General features: G+C 41.1%; 1 protein-coding gene across 1 annotated transcript in view; it reads right to left on the reverse strand.

The window, feature by feature from the left end:
• Positions 1-1,269: 1,269 nt before the first annotated feature.
• Positions 1,270-16,172, reverse strand: part of LOC146360994 (NALCN channel auxiliary factor 1-like) — a 49,313-nt gene continuing 34,410 nt past the window's right edge. The window contains exons 2-3 of the mRNA XM_084921198.1: positions 10,472-10,643; positions 1,270-6,104 (exon numbers count right to left, since the gene is read on the reverse strand). Of these exons, the coding sequence (XP_084777324.1) occupies positions 5,806-6,104; positions 10,472-10,643 (471 nt within the window). The 3' untranslated portion in view covers positions 1,270-5,805. The remainder of the gene's footprint in view (positions 6,105-10,471; positions 10,644-16,172) is intronic.

Consider the following 16,172-nt stretch of genomic DNA (forward strand, 5'->3'; position numbering starts at 1 on the left):
ATAAGGCCCATTAAAATCGAGGGTGAGGAGGTGGAAACAGTGGACAGCTACAGGATCACCTGAATGACAGCCTGGACTGGAGGACCAACAGTCATGAGCTTTTTGAGAAAGTTCAGATCCTTTAATGCGTGCAGCAAGAAGTTAGAGATTTTCTAACAGTCTGTGATAGCGAGTGCATCCAAGTTGCTGTCGTCTACTGGGAGAGGCAGCATCAGTGCCAGAGATGCCTGCAGGATCAACTAACTGATTCACAAGGCTGGAACCATCATTGGCCAGAATTTGGAGGCGTTGGAGTCATCAAGAGGCAGGAAGTCAAACTGAACAAACTGCTCTCCATCACAACCCATCTAACCCTGCTCCAGTCCACACTACTGAGGCTACAGAGCTCCTTCTCTCTCAGACTGATCCAACCTTGGTGCCATAAAGAACACTAGAGCCTATCCCAGCTATGATAGGGCGATAGTCAGGGAACAACCTGGTCAGGTTGCCAGTCATGTCTTTAGACTGTGCAGTTAGTGGGCGGAAACCAGAGTACCTGGAAAGAATCCAAACTCCACGCAGAAGGGCCCAGCCAGGTGGTGGAATTGAACTCAGGACCTTCCTGCTACGAGGCAACAGTGCTAATTACCGCGCCACCGTAACGTAAACTCTGTAAACTCTTTGCACTGTCTCACAGTCCTCACTCTGAGCCTGTGGCACTTTACTTTACCTGTTGTTTACTTATTGGTAATAAAGGTAGTATTGTGATTCTATAATTTCCCTCTTGGGATCAATAAAGAATCTATTCATCCGACCAAAATACATGAAAACACTTATTTTGAAAGGTAACAACTTCTAGTTTGTTAGAGGCCTAGTGGACGTTAAAAGGGGGAACCACGGCCCCAATTTACAGTCCAGAGGCACTGTACCCAACGTTGGTTTGATGTTGCAGAGGTACGTCAGCTGGGACCACCACACAACATCCAAAACCTTGAGGGACTCAGGACAAATCCATCAATCCAGAGGGCTTTGGGCATCGAGGAGTGTTTTTTTTTTAACTACCTCAGTGACCTCTGCTCCACTGATAGGCAAGCTGCCTCCCTCGTAGGATGCAGCACTTCATCCCCACCATATACAGTTTGTACAAAGCATTGCTTCACTGTCCTACCAAACATCTCCCATACCCCAGTTTTTGCTTAACCCACTCCTCTTGGTTCCTCTCATTACTAAATGCTTTGCAGCTCTTCAATAATCAATGATACAGACACTGGAAAAAAGCACAAACAGCAGTAATGTTTAACATAATTTATATTTATTTTCTTTTGAACAAAATGTTAATAAATGTATTTGTTTTACGTCCAAAAAAGGTCATGACTCGTGGGACGCATTTTATAAATAATTTCATCCAAGTCTTTTGTAGAAAAAAAAGAAAGTAAATTAGCAAACTAAAGCATCTCTAGTATGACAATATGACAACTTTATCAGATTTTTTTCCTCTATATTTGAACCCTTTCTCAATCCAAGCTTCATTTTTTGTATATTTTCCTTTAAGACGTCTTTCATCTCCTCAACTCACACCACAGCTTTAGACAACAGAAAAATGCAGCAAAGGTCTCAAAAAACAGACAAAAACCAAGGAGCCAAACAGAAAACACAATGAGATTCCAACAGTGGGGGAAGTAGGGAGAGGTTAGAGAAGATATTTGGGATTCCACATCCTCAGGACATATTTACAACATAAAGGACAAGGAGCCGGTGGATGGGTTGGCGTGGGGGCGGTGCTGAAAAGTGGTATGTTGATTCGGGGTGGGGTTCATCTGCATAGATCCACAGGACTCATATCATGAACAGCTAGAGATTGAAGGAAGGAAGGAGCACAAAGTGTGGGTCTATTACATCCACTGCTGTCTTCAAGGGAATGTAAGTTCTTGTCAACAGAGTTTGTCAAGGAAATCAAAACAAATCTCAAAAAAAAAAAAAAAAAAAATAGAGCCAATGTGGAATGGTTGTGGCGGTGGTAGACGTAGGGGCAAAACTATGGACATCTTAAAAACCTGACTTACTTTTGGACTTTATCGTTTCGCTCTGACATGTGAGCGAAGAGCAAATCGATGGGTGGTAAATAATGTGAGGCTGTAAATGAGGAAAAAGCCAATCTGGAAACAAAGTTCACCATCAGCAAGACAAGAATGTCTTCATTTAGATTTGGTGTACTTAGTGTACGTTTTTTGTCAGTATTTGCTCACGGGTGGTTCAAATCCCTATTTCTGCTGCCTAATAGGCGAGTTCAAACTAATCTTAATCCCTGCATGATCCATCCTCATGTAAATGTGCACTTTACTAGCAGCAGCCATGCAAAAAAAAAAAAAAAGGAAAAAAGAAAAAAAAAAACAGAAAAAAAATCACACGGATCAGCCCTTGAAAACTCCTCACACTCCTCACACGCTGACAGTAACACAGCCCTTTGCTAGTCTGTGAAAGATAGCGGTTGATCAGCTTGTCTAAGGGTGATGTAAGAGTCAACGGTTTGATAGATTGGGTGGCTGGCTAGTCACATGCACCAACTCTGTGATACTGACAAGCTGAGCCATCAGTAGTGAAGATGTCACAAAGTAGGACACTAACCCCAGCTGTTTGTTTTTTCCCTCCTATATTGCACTTTTGCCTCATTAGATTTATGCAGCAGAGGCACTCAAAGATCTCGGGGCCTCATTTATCAGAACTAAAAATGACGTTCTGTGGGATGCATGGAATGGGGCCTGCAGCACTGAGAGTTGTAGGCACGTTAGTGTTTTCTGTAGTAATTTAATAGACAACTAACTTGAAAATCAGAAAGGAGACATTTGCTCACTCGCCATATTGTTGTTGGTTAATACTGACAATGATCAATAATGCAATGTGTTTAAATGCTTTCAGCGCTTCCATTTTTTCAACATCTTTCTTGCACATTGAAGTCTGAAGAATGATGGCAGATCTAAATTACTCGGACCATCCGAGGAGCATGTGAATGTGGAGAAAAAAGATTTTAGAACCAATTGACTGAAGATTTTTGTGAACATTTAGGGGCATTTGACACTGTTGAACTTTCGTACACTTTGTTTGTCATTTTAATTTTCTGTTTTCCAGCTAGCTAGTAACATCAGCGCCATTCTCCTTGATTTTAGCTAGTATTTATTAAGACGGTTGCCATCCTCAGTCGTCTGGTGAAGTGAACACTGACTTGTTATAAAAACGGTAATCTTTTTTCCCACAATGGGTGTCGCAATAACCATGAACTGTTTACACCAATATTTCACAAGTAAACGTTGGTATTGTACGGTGGCCCTGCAACTTAAGAAAACAGCATAACAGAAAAATTATGTGTCAGGAATTTACTTTTTATCTTTAAATTACACATTTGTGCTTTGTGTAGGGTGTGGCGCAGGACCCACATGCATGTGAAGTCATTGAGAGGCTGCCGTGGAAAGTTACTAGACTGCATAGCAACAGGGAGATAGGAAGGAGTTTTCCTTTACAGGAAGAAGACCTGTGATTGGAGCAGAGATGAAGCATGAGCCGGACACCAGACCAAATACAGGAAAGAGGGATGCCTATGGCGCCATGTGTAACTTGAACCTTCAACCATTTAATAAATTTTAAAAACTTATCATTTGAATTTGTTCATGTTCTCTCAAAAAAGAACACAGCAGCTGCAAAATCTCACAAAAACCAATGAAGTTAAATTAAAAAAACAATGTAAATAGAAAAAAAGAGACGATAACTTCACGGAACAGTGGGGGAAGTGACAAGCTAACATTAAACAGCAAAAATGTAGCTACAGCATTATATGACTCACTATTAAAACGCTTCATCTGCATCTTTTTCTTCCTCACAACACTGATGAACCCTCAACATCTTTGAAGTGTATCTCTTTTTTAAAGTGTTATTTTTGTACTTTAGTTGTACTTTGTGTGCCTCTGCAGTGTCTCTCTATTTCCTGGTGTTCTCTCAAAAGTTGATTTGCATTTGACCACTCGGGGCCACCGTAGTAGTTGTGTCCACAATGCACGTATAATATTACTGTAGCTACCCGTCATAACTGTAACTGTAAGTGCAATGGCAGAAATAATGCTACATAACAATTCTGACAGCGAAATTTCTGTTTCTATTTTTTTAATGACTTTTTAGGAGGTACTGAGATAAAACGGAACTTTTTTGGGGTCATAATTAATGACAAGTAACCCAAACATCCTGGAGAAAAGCTTGACGCCTATTAGAATAGAGCCTGCTGTTGGCCTCACAAACAACCGTGTGCAGTAAAAGTGACATCAAAACTGCCGGCGTGCGCTACACTTTGGTGTTTCAGATTGTCGTGTACTTCTTGATTTTTGTAACCTGCTGTACGAGCGGGTCGCTTCCATGATATAGTGGAATAGTGCTGTGATTCCGAGATTACAAAGACGGAGACTACTACAGCTGGAAACGGCGAGACTTTCTACAAAACAAAGTCTGCAATCCTTTTGATTCCAGTTTGGATTTTTTTTAATCCCACCAGCACTGATATGATTTCTTTGTTTTTCCCTGAGAGGCAACATCTGCCGCTCAGGAGAATATTACAGTGAGTCTGGCGTGCCTTGAGCATCAGTAAATGGATACAGGGCTGTGGTGATGTCACAGTTTATGATGTCCATAGGCTAAGCTTAAGTGCAGTCATGTTGTTATGTAGTCCCTCATTAAGGTTAGCACTAAGGTCTTGACAAGTGTAACTGATAATTTGATAGCTTACGCGTGGCTGATAAATGAGGCCCCTGGTGTTTTGGCTTCATGTAACTGTCCTCTAGTGTCCCTGGGTTGTCCCTGCAAGTCTAAGTACTCGCCGTGCTGCCTGTCTGCAACACCAACACTACTGTATGAGGTAAACTGAACACTTTAGAAACCAGAAAACACCATTTCCCCCCGCCCAGGAGCGCTACACGGTGACTAATCTGAGCTTACTGTTCCTGCAACACCATGCAATCGTGAGCTGAGTTGTCACTACCTTTTCTTTTTTTTTGTAACCACTCCACCTCTCCTAACTTGCTTAACAACCCAACAAGCTAGAGGAGAAAGTGAGCCAGTCTCAGAGCACTTAAGGTCCTAAAATATGTAGGCATGTACTGTCATAAGGGGTTGAGGAAAGGTCCGGTCTGACAGAAACACAAGCTGAACATCAGAATACAGAATCACATACATTTTGTTTTCTGGGAAACAAGATCCACAAGTGATAGATGGAGCTGGTCCCAGCAGGCCCTCGAGCAACATCACATACAAGGTAGTAAAGAAGATCCGTCTAAGGTGATGGAGAGCAGGAAGTGGGAAACAGCTGATATGTCAAAAACATTCTGGCACCTGAAAGAAAGTGCAGCAAAAATCTAAAAGTAATGAATGAGAGTGCACACCTCATTGATGTCCATTTTTTCCTCTGACATGCTATCCGTACACACACATCGAAAACAGACGGAGGAGGGTGGAGAGAAGGGAGGGGAGGGGAGGGGGGGGGGGACAATATGCTAGAAAACATTTGGATGGAATAGAAACAATGAGCAGGTTTCAAGTGGCAAGAGGTCAGTTCTTTTAGGGGTGGTGGTTCTCAAACATCTCTCTTCAGTTGATGTCCAATTCCAGCACCCTCCGCTCCAATTAAAACCTTCCCACTTCCTGTGGTTGGCGGTTCATCGGCAGCAGGCTTGTGGAGGCATTTCCAGCACATCTCACCAGCTGTGTCCCTGGCAGCCATGACAAGCCTTCGTCTTCCTCCCTGTCAACAATCGCTCTACGCAAGCTCCAGCCCTGATTAAACCCCAAGGTTCACTCCTCATTAGAAGCACTTTCCTCTGGCGAGAAAATGGCAGCCACGCCCACCAACGAAGAATTATGGGAGGCTGAAATGATAATGACAGTGTGTAGGAGGACAAGGGCCAGCAGGCAGATCTTCAGTCGCCCGCTGCACAGTCTCGGGGTGGCGGCGGAGGTGACCGAAGCCCCCACGGGCTGGCAGGAAGAAGCAGTTCTTTTTAGCGTGCCGCCTGAAGGGTTGTCCATTTTGGAGTCCCATCGGACGTCGCAGCACTCCGCCTCACTGTCTGATGGATGGTCTCCCAAGAGACCTGAGAAAGAGAAGACACTGGATGAAAAAGCTGAGGTTCCCCTGCTGTGCACTTGTATTTATAACAGGGGGTCACTGGTAGTTTGGTGTTCTCACAGCAGATATTACAGATATACCAACTGTGTTCTGTATTCCACTGTTTTGCTGCACAATCAGCTGTTCACACACTTATATGGAAGGACAGAAGGAACCAAACCAAAAATAAGAAATGGCTCATAAATACATAAATATGCCATTAAATGTAAAAGTGCATTCAGTGCTTTGCAAACTTTGAAACACAAGAAACTAAAGTCGTGACACCATAATTGCTTCAAGATGTGACACTAACACATTTTAACATCATTAATGTGACTTTTAAACATTTAAGCTAACCGGTGCATTCAGGTCTCACGCCGTCTTGTAGCCTGGTGAAAGAGTTCGTTTCTTTCCAAATCAAAGACAAATGAATTACGCTGATTGATTTTTCTTGGTGATAAATGAGCTGACAAAATGAACAATTTTGTTTGCTGTTATTCCAACTCTGCAAAACGGATGGCAACAACATATTTACGCATTTGCGGCTTATTGTAGGGCTCCTGCAATAAAAGTAATGTGCTCAGCCCAAGTTATAATGAACCAGCCAATGTAAAAGGGGGTCAAATTTGTGCATTACGGTCAGCATACCTCACTAATCCATTAATATCTGCGATTTTCCAACAGCAGCCAGTGATATCAGACAGTTCAGCTTCACCCATCAATACTGGATCCATGAAGAAAAACCAACGTAACAACAAGATGCGAAAAAAGGTTTTTTAGCTGAGAAGGACATGAACTGAAATTTTTATTGATTGCTCAAGGATGCAAAGAGAGTCCTCAGCATGTTTTGGTTATTTTTAGAGGCTGTAGGTAATGTTATCAGTATGTGTCAAACGTTAACAGTAATTATCTAATACAAAGAGACAAAAAGAGTAAAGAGAGACTGTTTTCCATTTAGCCTTTTTAGCTAAATCTGATACATCTCTATGGTGGCTTTCTGTGAAGTTGCTTAATAATAATAATTTTAAAAAGTTGAAAAAATAACCTTACAGGCAATAAACAGCTCAAATGGAGCACAAACGACAATGATCTGTCTAACACCAGCCACCTTGTTGCTCATCTGCTGCCTCGGTAAACGGATCAAACGCACTAGACCTCAGCGTGTGGCTTTAATCACAACCAGACACGGTGACCCTCAAATGAACTCCAATTAGAGCTCACCACGGCACAGAGGGAGCGCATTGCTGCATCAGTTGATGGTTCTGGAAGTCTTAACTTGCCAGCATGTTTATAAAAAAAAAAAAGAAGAAAGAACAAAAACCCCATGGCTGCTGTGATCATCTGCACAGGGAAGCTTAAACTGCAGAGAGAGAAGCTCACTTAGTTCTAACTAAAGCAAAGCATAAGTAGAGAGCATGTGATTGATGATGAGAGCAGATGGAGGACTGATGGGGCTGCTGGATTAGACCCCTTCTCTGTGGACTGACACCTCACCTGACTCGTCTGTTGCACCTGTGACAAGTGAGATGATTTACCCTTTTATCATCTTTAAGAGACATTATGAAAACGATTAGGTTTGAGTTTGCTGTTGAATCTTAAATTGGTACGACTCATTTCCACCTGCAACCCTTCCAACCTGAGGTATCGACCCTTCCTACGTCGATATTCCACTAATGTAAGAGGTCATGCTGCTTTTGTTGCCATGCTGGTAGTGTAGGTAAAATATTTAAAGTGTACCACAAGTAGCATTTTGTCACTTTGAACTGGGGGATTATCTTTTTGGATCTGCTCCCATGGTGCATTGAAAGATGCAGACTGGATTATGGTGGATTCACATAGATTTGTGCCATAATGTGAGCCCTATTTGTTGTTGCAAAGAGCACTGCCAATTTGATTTTAGCAGCTCCTGGTTGCAATGCACCAATAAGTTTATGGACGACTACACTAAATTGCCGATTCACTCACCCATCCAAATCATTTAAATCAGGTGTTCCGATCCCTTCCATGGCCATAGATGTATAAAATCAAGCACCTAGCCATGCAGACTGCTTCTACAAACATACATAAATGAATGGGTCGCTCTCAGGAGCTCAATGAATTCTAGCGTGGTACCGTGATAGGATATGACTGCACACCCGTAGACAGAGCAAGGTCCACAAAGACATGGATGAGTCAGTTTCGTGTAGAAGAACTTGACTGGCCTGCACAGAATCCTGACCTCAACCCGACAGGACACATTTGGAACGAAACAGAGTGGAAACTGAGCCAGGTCAACATCAGTATCTGACCTCACAAATATGCTTCTGGGAAAATGGTCAAAAATTCTTATAAACACTCCTAAACTTTATAGAAAAGCTTCCCAGAATAGTTGAAGCTGGGTGACATCATATTAAACTGGGATGTCACTCAAGTTCATATGCGTTTGATGGCAGACAAGTGAGTACTTTTGGCAATATAGTGTAGCGCTGGATTAGTTCAACACTGAAGACGGCTTAAAAATTTAATAATATCTAGATTGTAGCTACGAAGGAGTTCTAGGATAATGATATGTTTGAATAGTGCAAGCCACACTAAAAATGTGAGTATCACCGCTGGGTGTTTACATTTAGCTGAGATGTTAAAGCAGTTTTTTAAAGCAAAACATGGAAGGGCAGGCAAAGAGGATTGGAAGTCACTTAATTGGCTCCAAAAGCTGAGCGCCGCAGACAGCCGTGTTGCTGAAACTGCTGACTGTTACCGACACAAATCAGGCGCTAAACTAGCATGACTAACTTCCTGTTGATTCTAGAACACCTGCACGCACCTGCCCCTTTCTCTTCACAAAGTATCTTTGGCTCACAGTTTGCTTACAGCAGCCATTAATATTTTTGATGCCATATTTTTAAATTTATGGCAAACTAACTTATTATAACCATTAGGAAATCTTTAATTCATTCACATTAACCTAACATGCATGTCTTTGAACTTTGGAAATCCACGGAGACTCACAGGAGGGAACATGGTCAAGCAGGACGTCAAACGTTCCTGCTCAGAGGTGAGAGTGCTAATGCCCAAATGGTATTTTTAAAAAATAGTTGGAAAGGGACACCAAAAGGGCAGGAAAAGCTTTGTAAAACCAAAAAGAATTCACATCACAGTTTTCCTCAGTAACCTTTTTTTTTAATAACAGAAACAAGACGATAATTGAATAAAAACTAACGCACGATGAAATGCATCGACACCTTCATCAACTAATAAAAACAAGATTACAATACTCTGGAGAGATGAGATCCAATAACAAATAATTAAGGTGTGTAGAAAGGCGGGACGAGTTTCAAAGTGATCCAATCGGAAGTCATCTTGTTGTGCAGTAAGGTCAAATACGCACATCTGATCTCCCCCCAGGAGCAGGTAGAAAACGAGACGAATGTCAGCGCTTGGGAGGAAGAGAAGAGCAGACGCTTTAACACTTTAACTTTCACACTTTCTATTTTATTCAGCTTCATCAACTTTGGATGTAGTCTATCTAATGATATTTAGTCAACTAAAACTAAAATAATTTCAATGCCTAAATTTTGACGACACTTAATTAAAATTTGCTGTCAAAAGGGAAACATGCCTCTGTCACAATGCTTTGAAAACTTTTTGCTATAATTTGATAAGATGTGTTTTGTACAATTTTCAGTTCAATACAGGCTTTAAAAGCAAATAACTGCTTTCTGTTTTTAATTCAGTTTCACGCAGCATTCCAACTATTTTGGAATCTGGTTGTAGTTGACCCAACAGTCTCATTTAGCACTGCAGGAATTGTTTTCAGCTGTTTAACCCCAGTATACTTTCATAGAATCATCACACAGCAAAAGTTGAAAATCAAAATTTGAGGTGACTAAAAATAAAATCATGACTTCCATCCATTATAAGCATGCACAAACCTCTAAGCCTTTAGGTGTTGAAATGTTTTATGTTGTCAGTCTCATCCAGGTAACCCGTGAAGCTGACCTTTATTACAGAATAAAAAAAAATCTGCAGCAGATACTGAGAGAAGGACTAAATGTGTTGTTAAAACGTCCTTGCATGAGGACTGCAGTGCTCAAAAACACCACTAGATGTCATCAGAAAGCCTTTAGAACCACTTCACTGTTTTCCTGGTGAGACACCATTCAGTCAATACAGAGAAACACACACTGGATGATTTATTACTGTCTGTCCTTTTGCAAAATGCTACTCACCAACTATTCACTAGCATAAATTAAATTAGAAGGTTTTTCTGTGAAGAGGACACAAGGCCCCATGAACACCCACGCATGCAAACACACAATCTGCACTCATCTCCAGGATACAGGAAGTGGCACTAGGCAGCAAGTGGGTATTAACCTGTGCAGATGAAGCTGGGGCTGCCACCGTGGATCAGGTCGTCGTTATCGGGCAGGATGAACGGACAGCTCTGCTGGACCTCCAGGCAGTACTGGTGGCACGGCACCTTCTTCTGGCAGGACTGCTGGGTGGTGGGGAAATACTGAGCACACAGCCAGGGCTTATAGGCCGCCTGAGGAGGAGAAGGAGGAGGAGGAAGAAGAATAAGGCAAGAAAATTACATAAATAGATGCAGGTTCATGGTCCACTACAGGATTGGAGGAAGTTACTGCATTTGTCTCTGCTGGGTATTGGCCCTTCCCTTGGTTCAAATAGCTTTCTTCACAATAACAAATAAATATCTAGAGGTCCACTAAGCGTCACTTGTGTTTTTTCCACCAAAATAGAACAGCAACACTTCACACATCAATCTAACAGCCACTGGGATATTAGAGGTTACTGTTCAAAGATTAGCTAATCAAAGCTACGCCAAATACAGAGTAATCATTGGCAGGCAGGACTTTTTTTCCAATAAAGCCATTAAAGGCACTAAATATCTTAATATCCACGATGTCATCAGTGACTCATCTAGGATTAGGGGCAGGGTTTGGTTAACATCTGCCCCCCTTCTGAGGGACTTTTTGCGTGTTTGAAACAGCCAAATGGAAAATCGTTTAACAGAAAAAAAAAAACAGTCATGACAAAAATGTACAAGACTTTATTTCAAAGCAAAGGGGTGTTTTTAATCTGCTGTGGTTTGTTTGGCTGCTTGCTGCATGCCAGTGCAATCAAAACCAAATGGCACAAAATAAACTCACCACATTTCATCCTGCGTCTTCTTCCAAGTTAAATTTGCTTTAGTTCACTGTGAGGCAGGATGTAATACAAAACGCACAGACTTATGTGCATAAGGAGACAGATGGTGACATGTAATAGCCAAAGCCTCGAGCTTGGAAAGCTTAGCAAAACTAAATGAACCAAGGGCATACCACAGTCTGGATTCATTCTCATTCTTAGCCATTTCTTTGTGTGTTTTTATCGGGATTAACACAGCAGAGGGGAAAGAGCACAGACGATATCAAGCAGAGACTGAAATCAGATTTGTTTAGGACCCCACCGCCTACTGCGCCAACCAGGTGGGACCAAAGATCACTGTAAGTTTGATAAGTGCCCTCTAACACAGTCTTTAAAGGTGGACAGGCACTTTCCCCCCATCCCATCTACCTTTGTAGCTAGCTGGGATGGGGAGAACACTTGTTGAACCTTTAAGCTGAATAAACCTATGCCTCAAAAACAAGAGTTGGCATGATGGGACACACACCGGATGCCTTTGTTTCCTTGGACTGCTTACATTGTTACATGCTTCCTATGAGCCAGCTTTCTTTGCTCTACCTGGAGTTGGCAACACAATTTTTCAATTATTGTCTCACAGAAGCCACAAAGACATGCAATGAAAAGCTGTGTCAGTTAAATAACAGCGGAAATGTGCTGCTATTAAGTGATGAAAGCCACTAAAAGAGTCATTAGGCTGCCTGACACATTTAAGCAATAGAGGTACAACAGCAATTTTCAAGTGATGAATCAAAGACAAAACAAACCATTACCAACAGTCATGTAATTACCAAGTAGTACAATGCTAAAATCTTGCCATGAGCAAAGTTTTGCACTTACTAATGAATGCTGCAATAACGCAATCTGAGTTTTAAGGGGAACACCACCAATGTTCCACATTAGTATGAAGCCTTTTAAAGTTGGGAAAATGAAAGAAAAAAAGCCCATCTTGGGCGTGGTGGAGCCTGTGATATGCTATTTTTTTTTTTTAATCTTTAATGTTGCTTCACACTCCTCCCTTTCCTGGTAAACTGTTGCTCTCTTCCCTGTTCCAACCCACTTCTCAACCAATCAGCATTTGACCTATGCCCATTCTAGCTACACGATGTTGCGTTTTTGGAGGACTGCACGGGAACATGCTTGTGCATGCTGAAAACCCCGCTTTGTAGGCAAACAAAATAAAACTCTATTATGCAATATGTGAATACAATCCATCTTCTCTGAGCCAACGCTCATTTAAAATGGATTAATGCAAAGCAAAAAAAACTACCCTGTGGCCAGACAAACTGGATGTTGACCATCCAGCTTGTCATTGGCACACACTTAAAAAACCTGTGTCGCTGAATGCATGGGGGGGGCATTAGTGCCCATGGAAGTGAATGGTATATACACGTTTTAGAGGAACATATGCTCCCATCCAAATGAAATCTTTTTCAAGGGAGACCATGTCAAACCACATACTGCATCTATTACAAAAGCATGGCTTGGTAGTGGAAGAGTCCAGGTGGTGAACTGGCCTTCATGCATTTCAGGCCATTTACCTGTTGAAAACATTTGGAGCATCATGAGACAAAAACCATGACAAAGAAGACTCAGGACTGCTGCAGCAGCTTTACTGCTGTTAAAAGAAGAGGTGATACTACACAGTGTTAAACATGGGTCTGCCCCAACTTCTCTGAAGTGTGTTTCTGGCATCATATATTTTTCTTCAAATTGTACATTTTGTCAGTTAATAAGATTTGCAAATCACTGCATTCTTCTTTTATTTCTATTTTAATAATTTTTAAAAATTTGGTTTTATATTTTTAGCACTAAAACTATTCTTTATTGTTAACCTTAAAACTGTCAGTTACCATGTAGATGCTCACCAGTATCGATACAATCTAATAATATGGCAGTGTTATATACTGATTTTTGCGCCATCATCTTTTGAATTTACGAAATGATTTTTAATCTAGAATTGATCCCTTGATACGTGTGATAATGTAAGCCTGTGCCTGTCTCTTTAAGGCCTTCCCCCTCCTCCATTATGATTGGCCAGTTTCCAGAAGCATCCACCTTCAGACTTTAATAAATAACAAAGTAGCAAACTTTAGCTTTTTGTCTTCTTCTTTTCAAAAATTAAACTTACTTAAACTCAATTTAATCATGAAAATGAATCTGATTTTAAATATTTAAGTGAAAAACTAAGTAAACAACTTTAACAATTTAGGCAAACTAAATAAATACAAAACTGTTCAAAAGTAAATAAAAGTGATGAGGCCTTTAAATAATAGATGTGAATAAAATCAAAAAATTTGTATGTGTAATAATAGTCATAAACCTCCGAAATGAAACAAACAAAACTAACAAAAAAATCCAAAGGGAAAGACAAAACGGTGCAGGCACAGTTAATTATCCCTCCGTGTTATTTAACCACACAGAGACATCCATGCTTTGGAGGCGGGGCTGTCATTGTGGTTCGACTCCTCGTGGTTTTAGATGTTTGTTTAAATTGCACCCAGGTAAATCTTCACCTCTAGCACTGGCCTCCCACATGTGCGTCTCATTTCCTATTTATGCCAATATACAAAGATAACAAACAGTGCACAGGCAATTATATTAATTATAATAATCTGATTAGGATGATGGGAATCATAATGATGAGAACAATGTGCTTTGTAAAATCTAATATATTCCAGACACGTATGACTTCATGTTCACTCTACATGCATCTGCAACATACTGTACTGTTGGGCTTATTTCCAGGAAATACACTCATCCGTCAAAGCAAAAGGAGAGGGGAAAAAAAGTCAATGCTGTTTGGGATTTACAGGGAAAATCTGTCTCTGTTTAAATCCAAGCTCACACTTGCAAAAAACAACAACAACAACAAACTGCTGTGGACTATAGTGACTACACCTCTTTGTTTGTTGGCGGGTAATTTAGATAGACCACACCAACAGTGTAATTCCCATGATTCTCTGTTTTTGGTAAAAGCGTTGTTACAGTGAAGTGGCTCAACAGCTCAACGTACAGAGGAAAAAACAAGCTCAGGGCCAAGATAAAAATCAGACAGATCAATGAATGGGGGTTTATCTTTCAAGAGTTTGTTGGAGTGTGACGTGTTAAATCCGTGACCGAGGATTTTCACTGTGCCGGCTTCTTGTCTGCGCATATGCTGCTGTTTAATTTGCGATCATTTTATATAAATTCTCACCGCTGTGAGATAATCCGTCTAGGGATACCGCGGCTATCAAAAGAGAGCCAAAACAATACGATCGCAGTGAGACAGGAAATCTGGGTCCTCCTGAAGATGTATGCTGGCAGTTGCCAAGGTAACGGCTTTTTCTGCTTTTCATTAGAGCTCAATGGGTACTGCCCCACTCTCTGTCGGTTTGTCTGTTTGTGTGCACATGTTTAAGCGTGCAAGCAGGTCTGTGTGTGTCTGCGTGTGTGTGTAAATGTGTGCGTGCGTATGCTCAGCGTGAAAAGGGAAACGTACAAGAGCAAATTGAGTTAGTCAGGAAGCAGGCCTGGAGTCTGATTTGATCAGTCTAATGTGTGATCAGTGTGAATGGGAACCTGGCACTCAAAAAGCCTCTGTCGCCATGCAGCTTAGTCTGCTTCGTACAATTTACTGAAGCCCAGAGACACAGACAGGAAAGACACCAAGCTGGCAACTGCTTCCACCAGGGCTTTACTCCCTGCAGCTGATTTTAGCAAAAGCCCATCTATTTGCACAAAGAGCTTCAGTCCTGTTTAGATGCCACACCTGACAACACATCACGTGTCGGTTAGTCGCCGTGTTTTGGGTATTAACTCTAGAAATTTAAGTAATTTTCTCCCAAGCCAATTATTTAAAGCTGAAGAATAAATAAGAATAAAAATCCCATTTAAGTGCTAATGTTCTGCCAGATGATCAGCAGTGATGACTATTATATGAGACAGGTTGAGGTTTAATGCTAGAACAACCAATGGTTGTTTACAGTATGCAGTGCATTAATTGTTTTTAAACTTCACAACTTGTTAACTATTACACAAGACACTTAACTTCTATAGCACTGACTACTGTGGGTTTGGTCTTTTGCTGTTTAAAAAAGTAAGGCCACCTGTCCATTTTCATGGTGCACATTCACTTGGGAAAAGCTAGTTAGCTTTTCTTTCTTTCTTTAAGGTTGACTTAGGTGGTAGAACGGCCAGTCTAAAAATAGGATTTTAGTTTTTTTTTTAAGGTCTTTTCATACCTGTGGTGTTTAGTCCATTGCAATCAAGCTCGGTGCGGTTTATTTGTGCAGGTGTGAATACAGTAATCGCTGAAATGCGGACCAAAAGAACCACACCGCGACCACCTCCTCCAAAGAGTCTTGGTGCAGTTGTTTTCGTTGATTTCAACTCCAGAGCGGTTTGTTTATGGTGTGAATGTGATCCGACCTTGATCCAAACTTACTACAAGGTCTACGTTACAAGTGTGAGCTAAAAAAAAAAAAAAGAGGTCTCGTAACCACATATGCTTTGTATTCTGGGATGCGGCAAGTTATGATAAAAGTGCAAGGGTCGGTATGGGTAAGCACTAGCTGTGAAATGAACATAAATTCTCAACACATTTTGGTTCACTTGGACTTGACTTGGATTTTTCTCTGTGCTAAAACAAACCAAACCACAGGAAAAAGCTACAAATTCATCAACTTATTCAGACCAGAGGAAACAAACTATATTTGGGAAAACATCCTTACAGTCTATGTATCGAAGTGTCCTTGGGAAGGATACTGAACCCCGAACTGTTCCAGATGTATCAATCAGAGTGTTATTGAGAGCATGAATGCTAGATCAAAGCGCCTAGGTACAGATAAAAGCATTACATGAATCTGTGTGATTGGGTAAATGAGACTCAATGCATAAGTACTATTTT

This window comes from Perissodus microlepis, chromosome 23 (assembly GCF_051167445.1).
Source record: "Perissodus microlepis isolate ML-2025 ecotype Zambia chromosome 23, ASM5116744v1, whole genome shotgun sequence".
Taxonomy (NCBI): Eukaryota; Metazoa; Chordata; class Actinopteri; order Cichliformes; family Cichlidae; genus Perissodus; species Perissodus microlepis.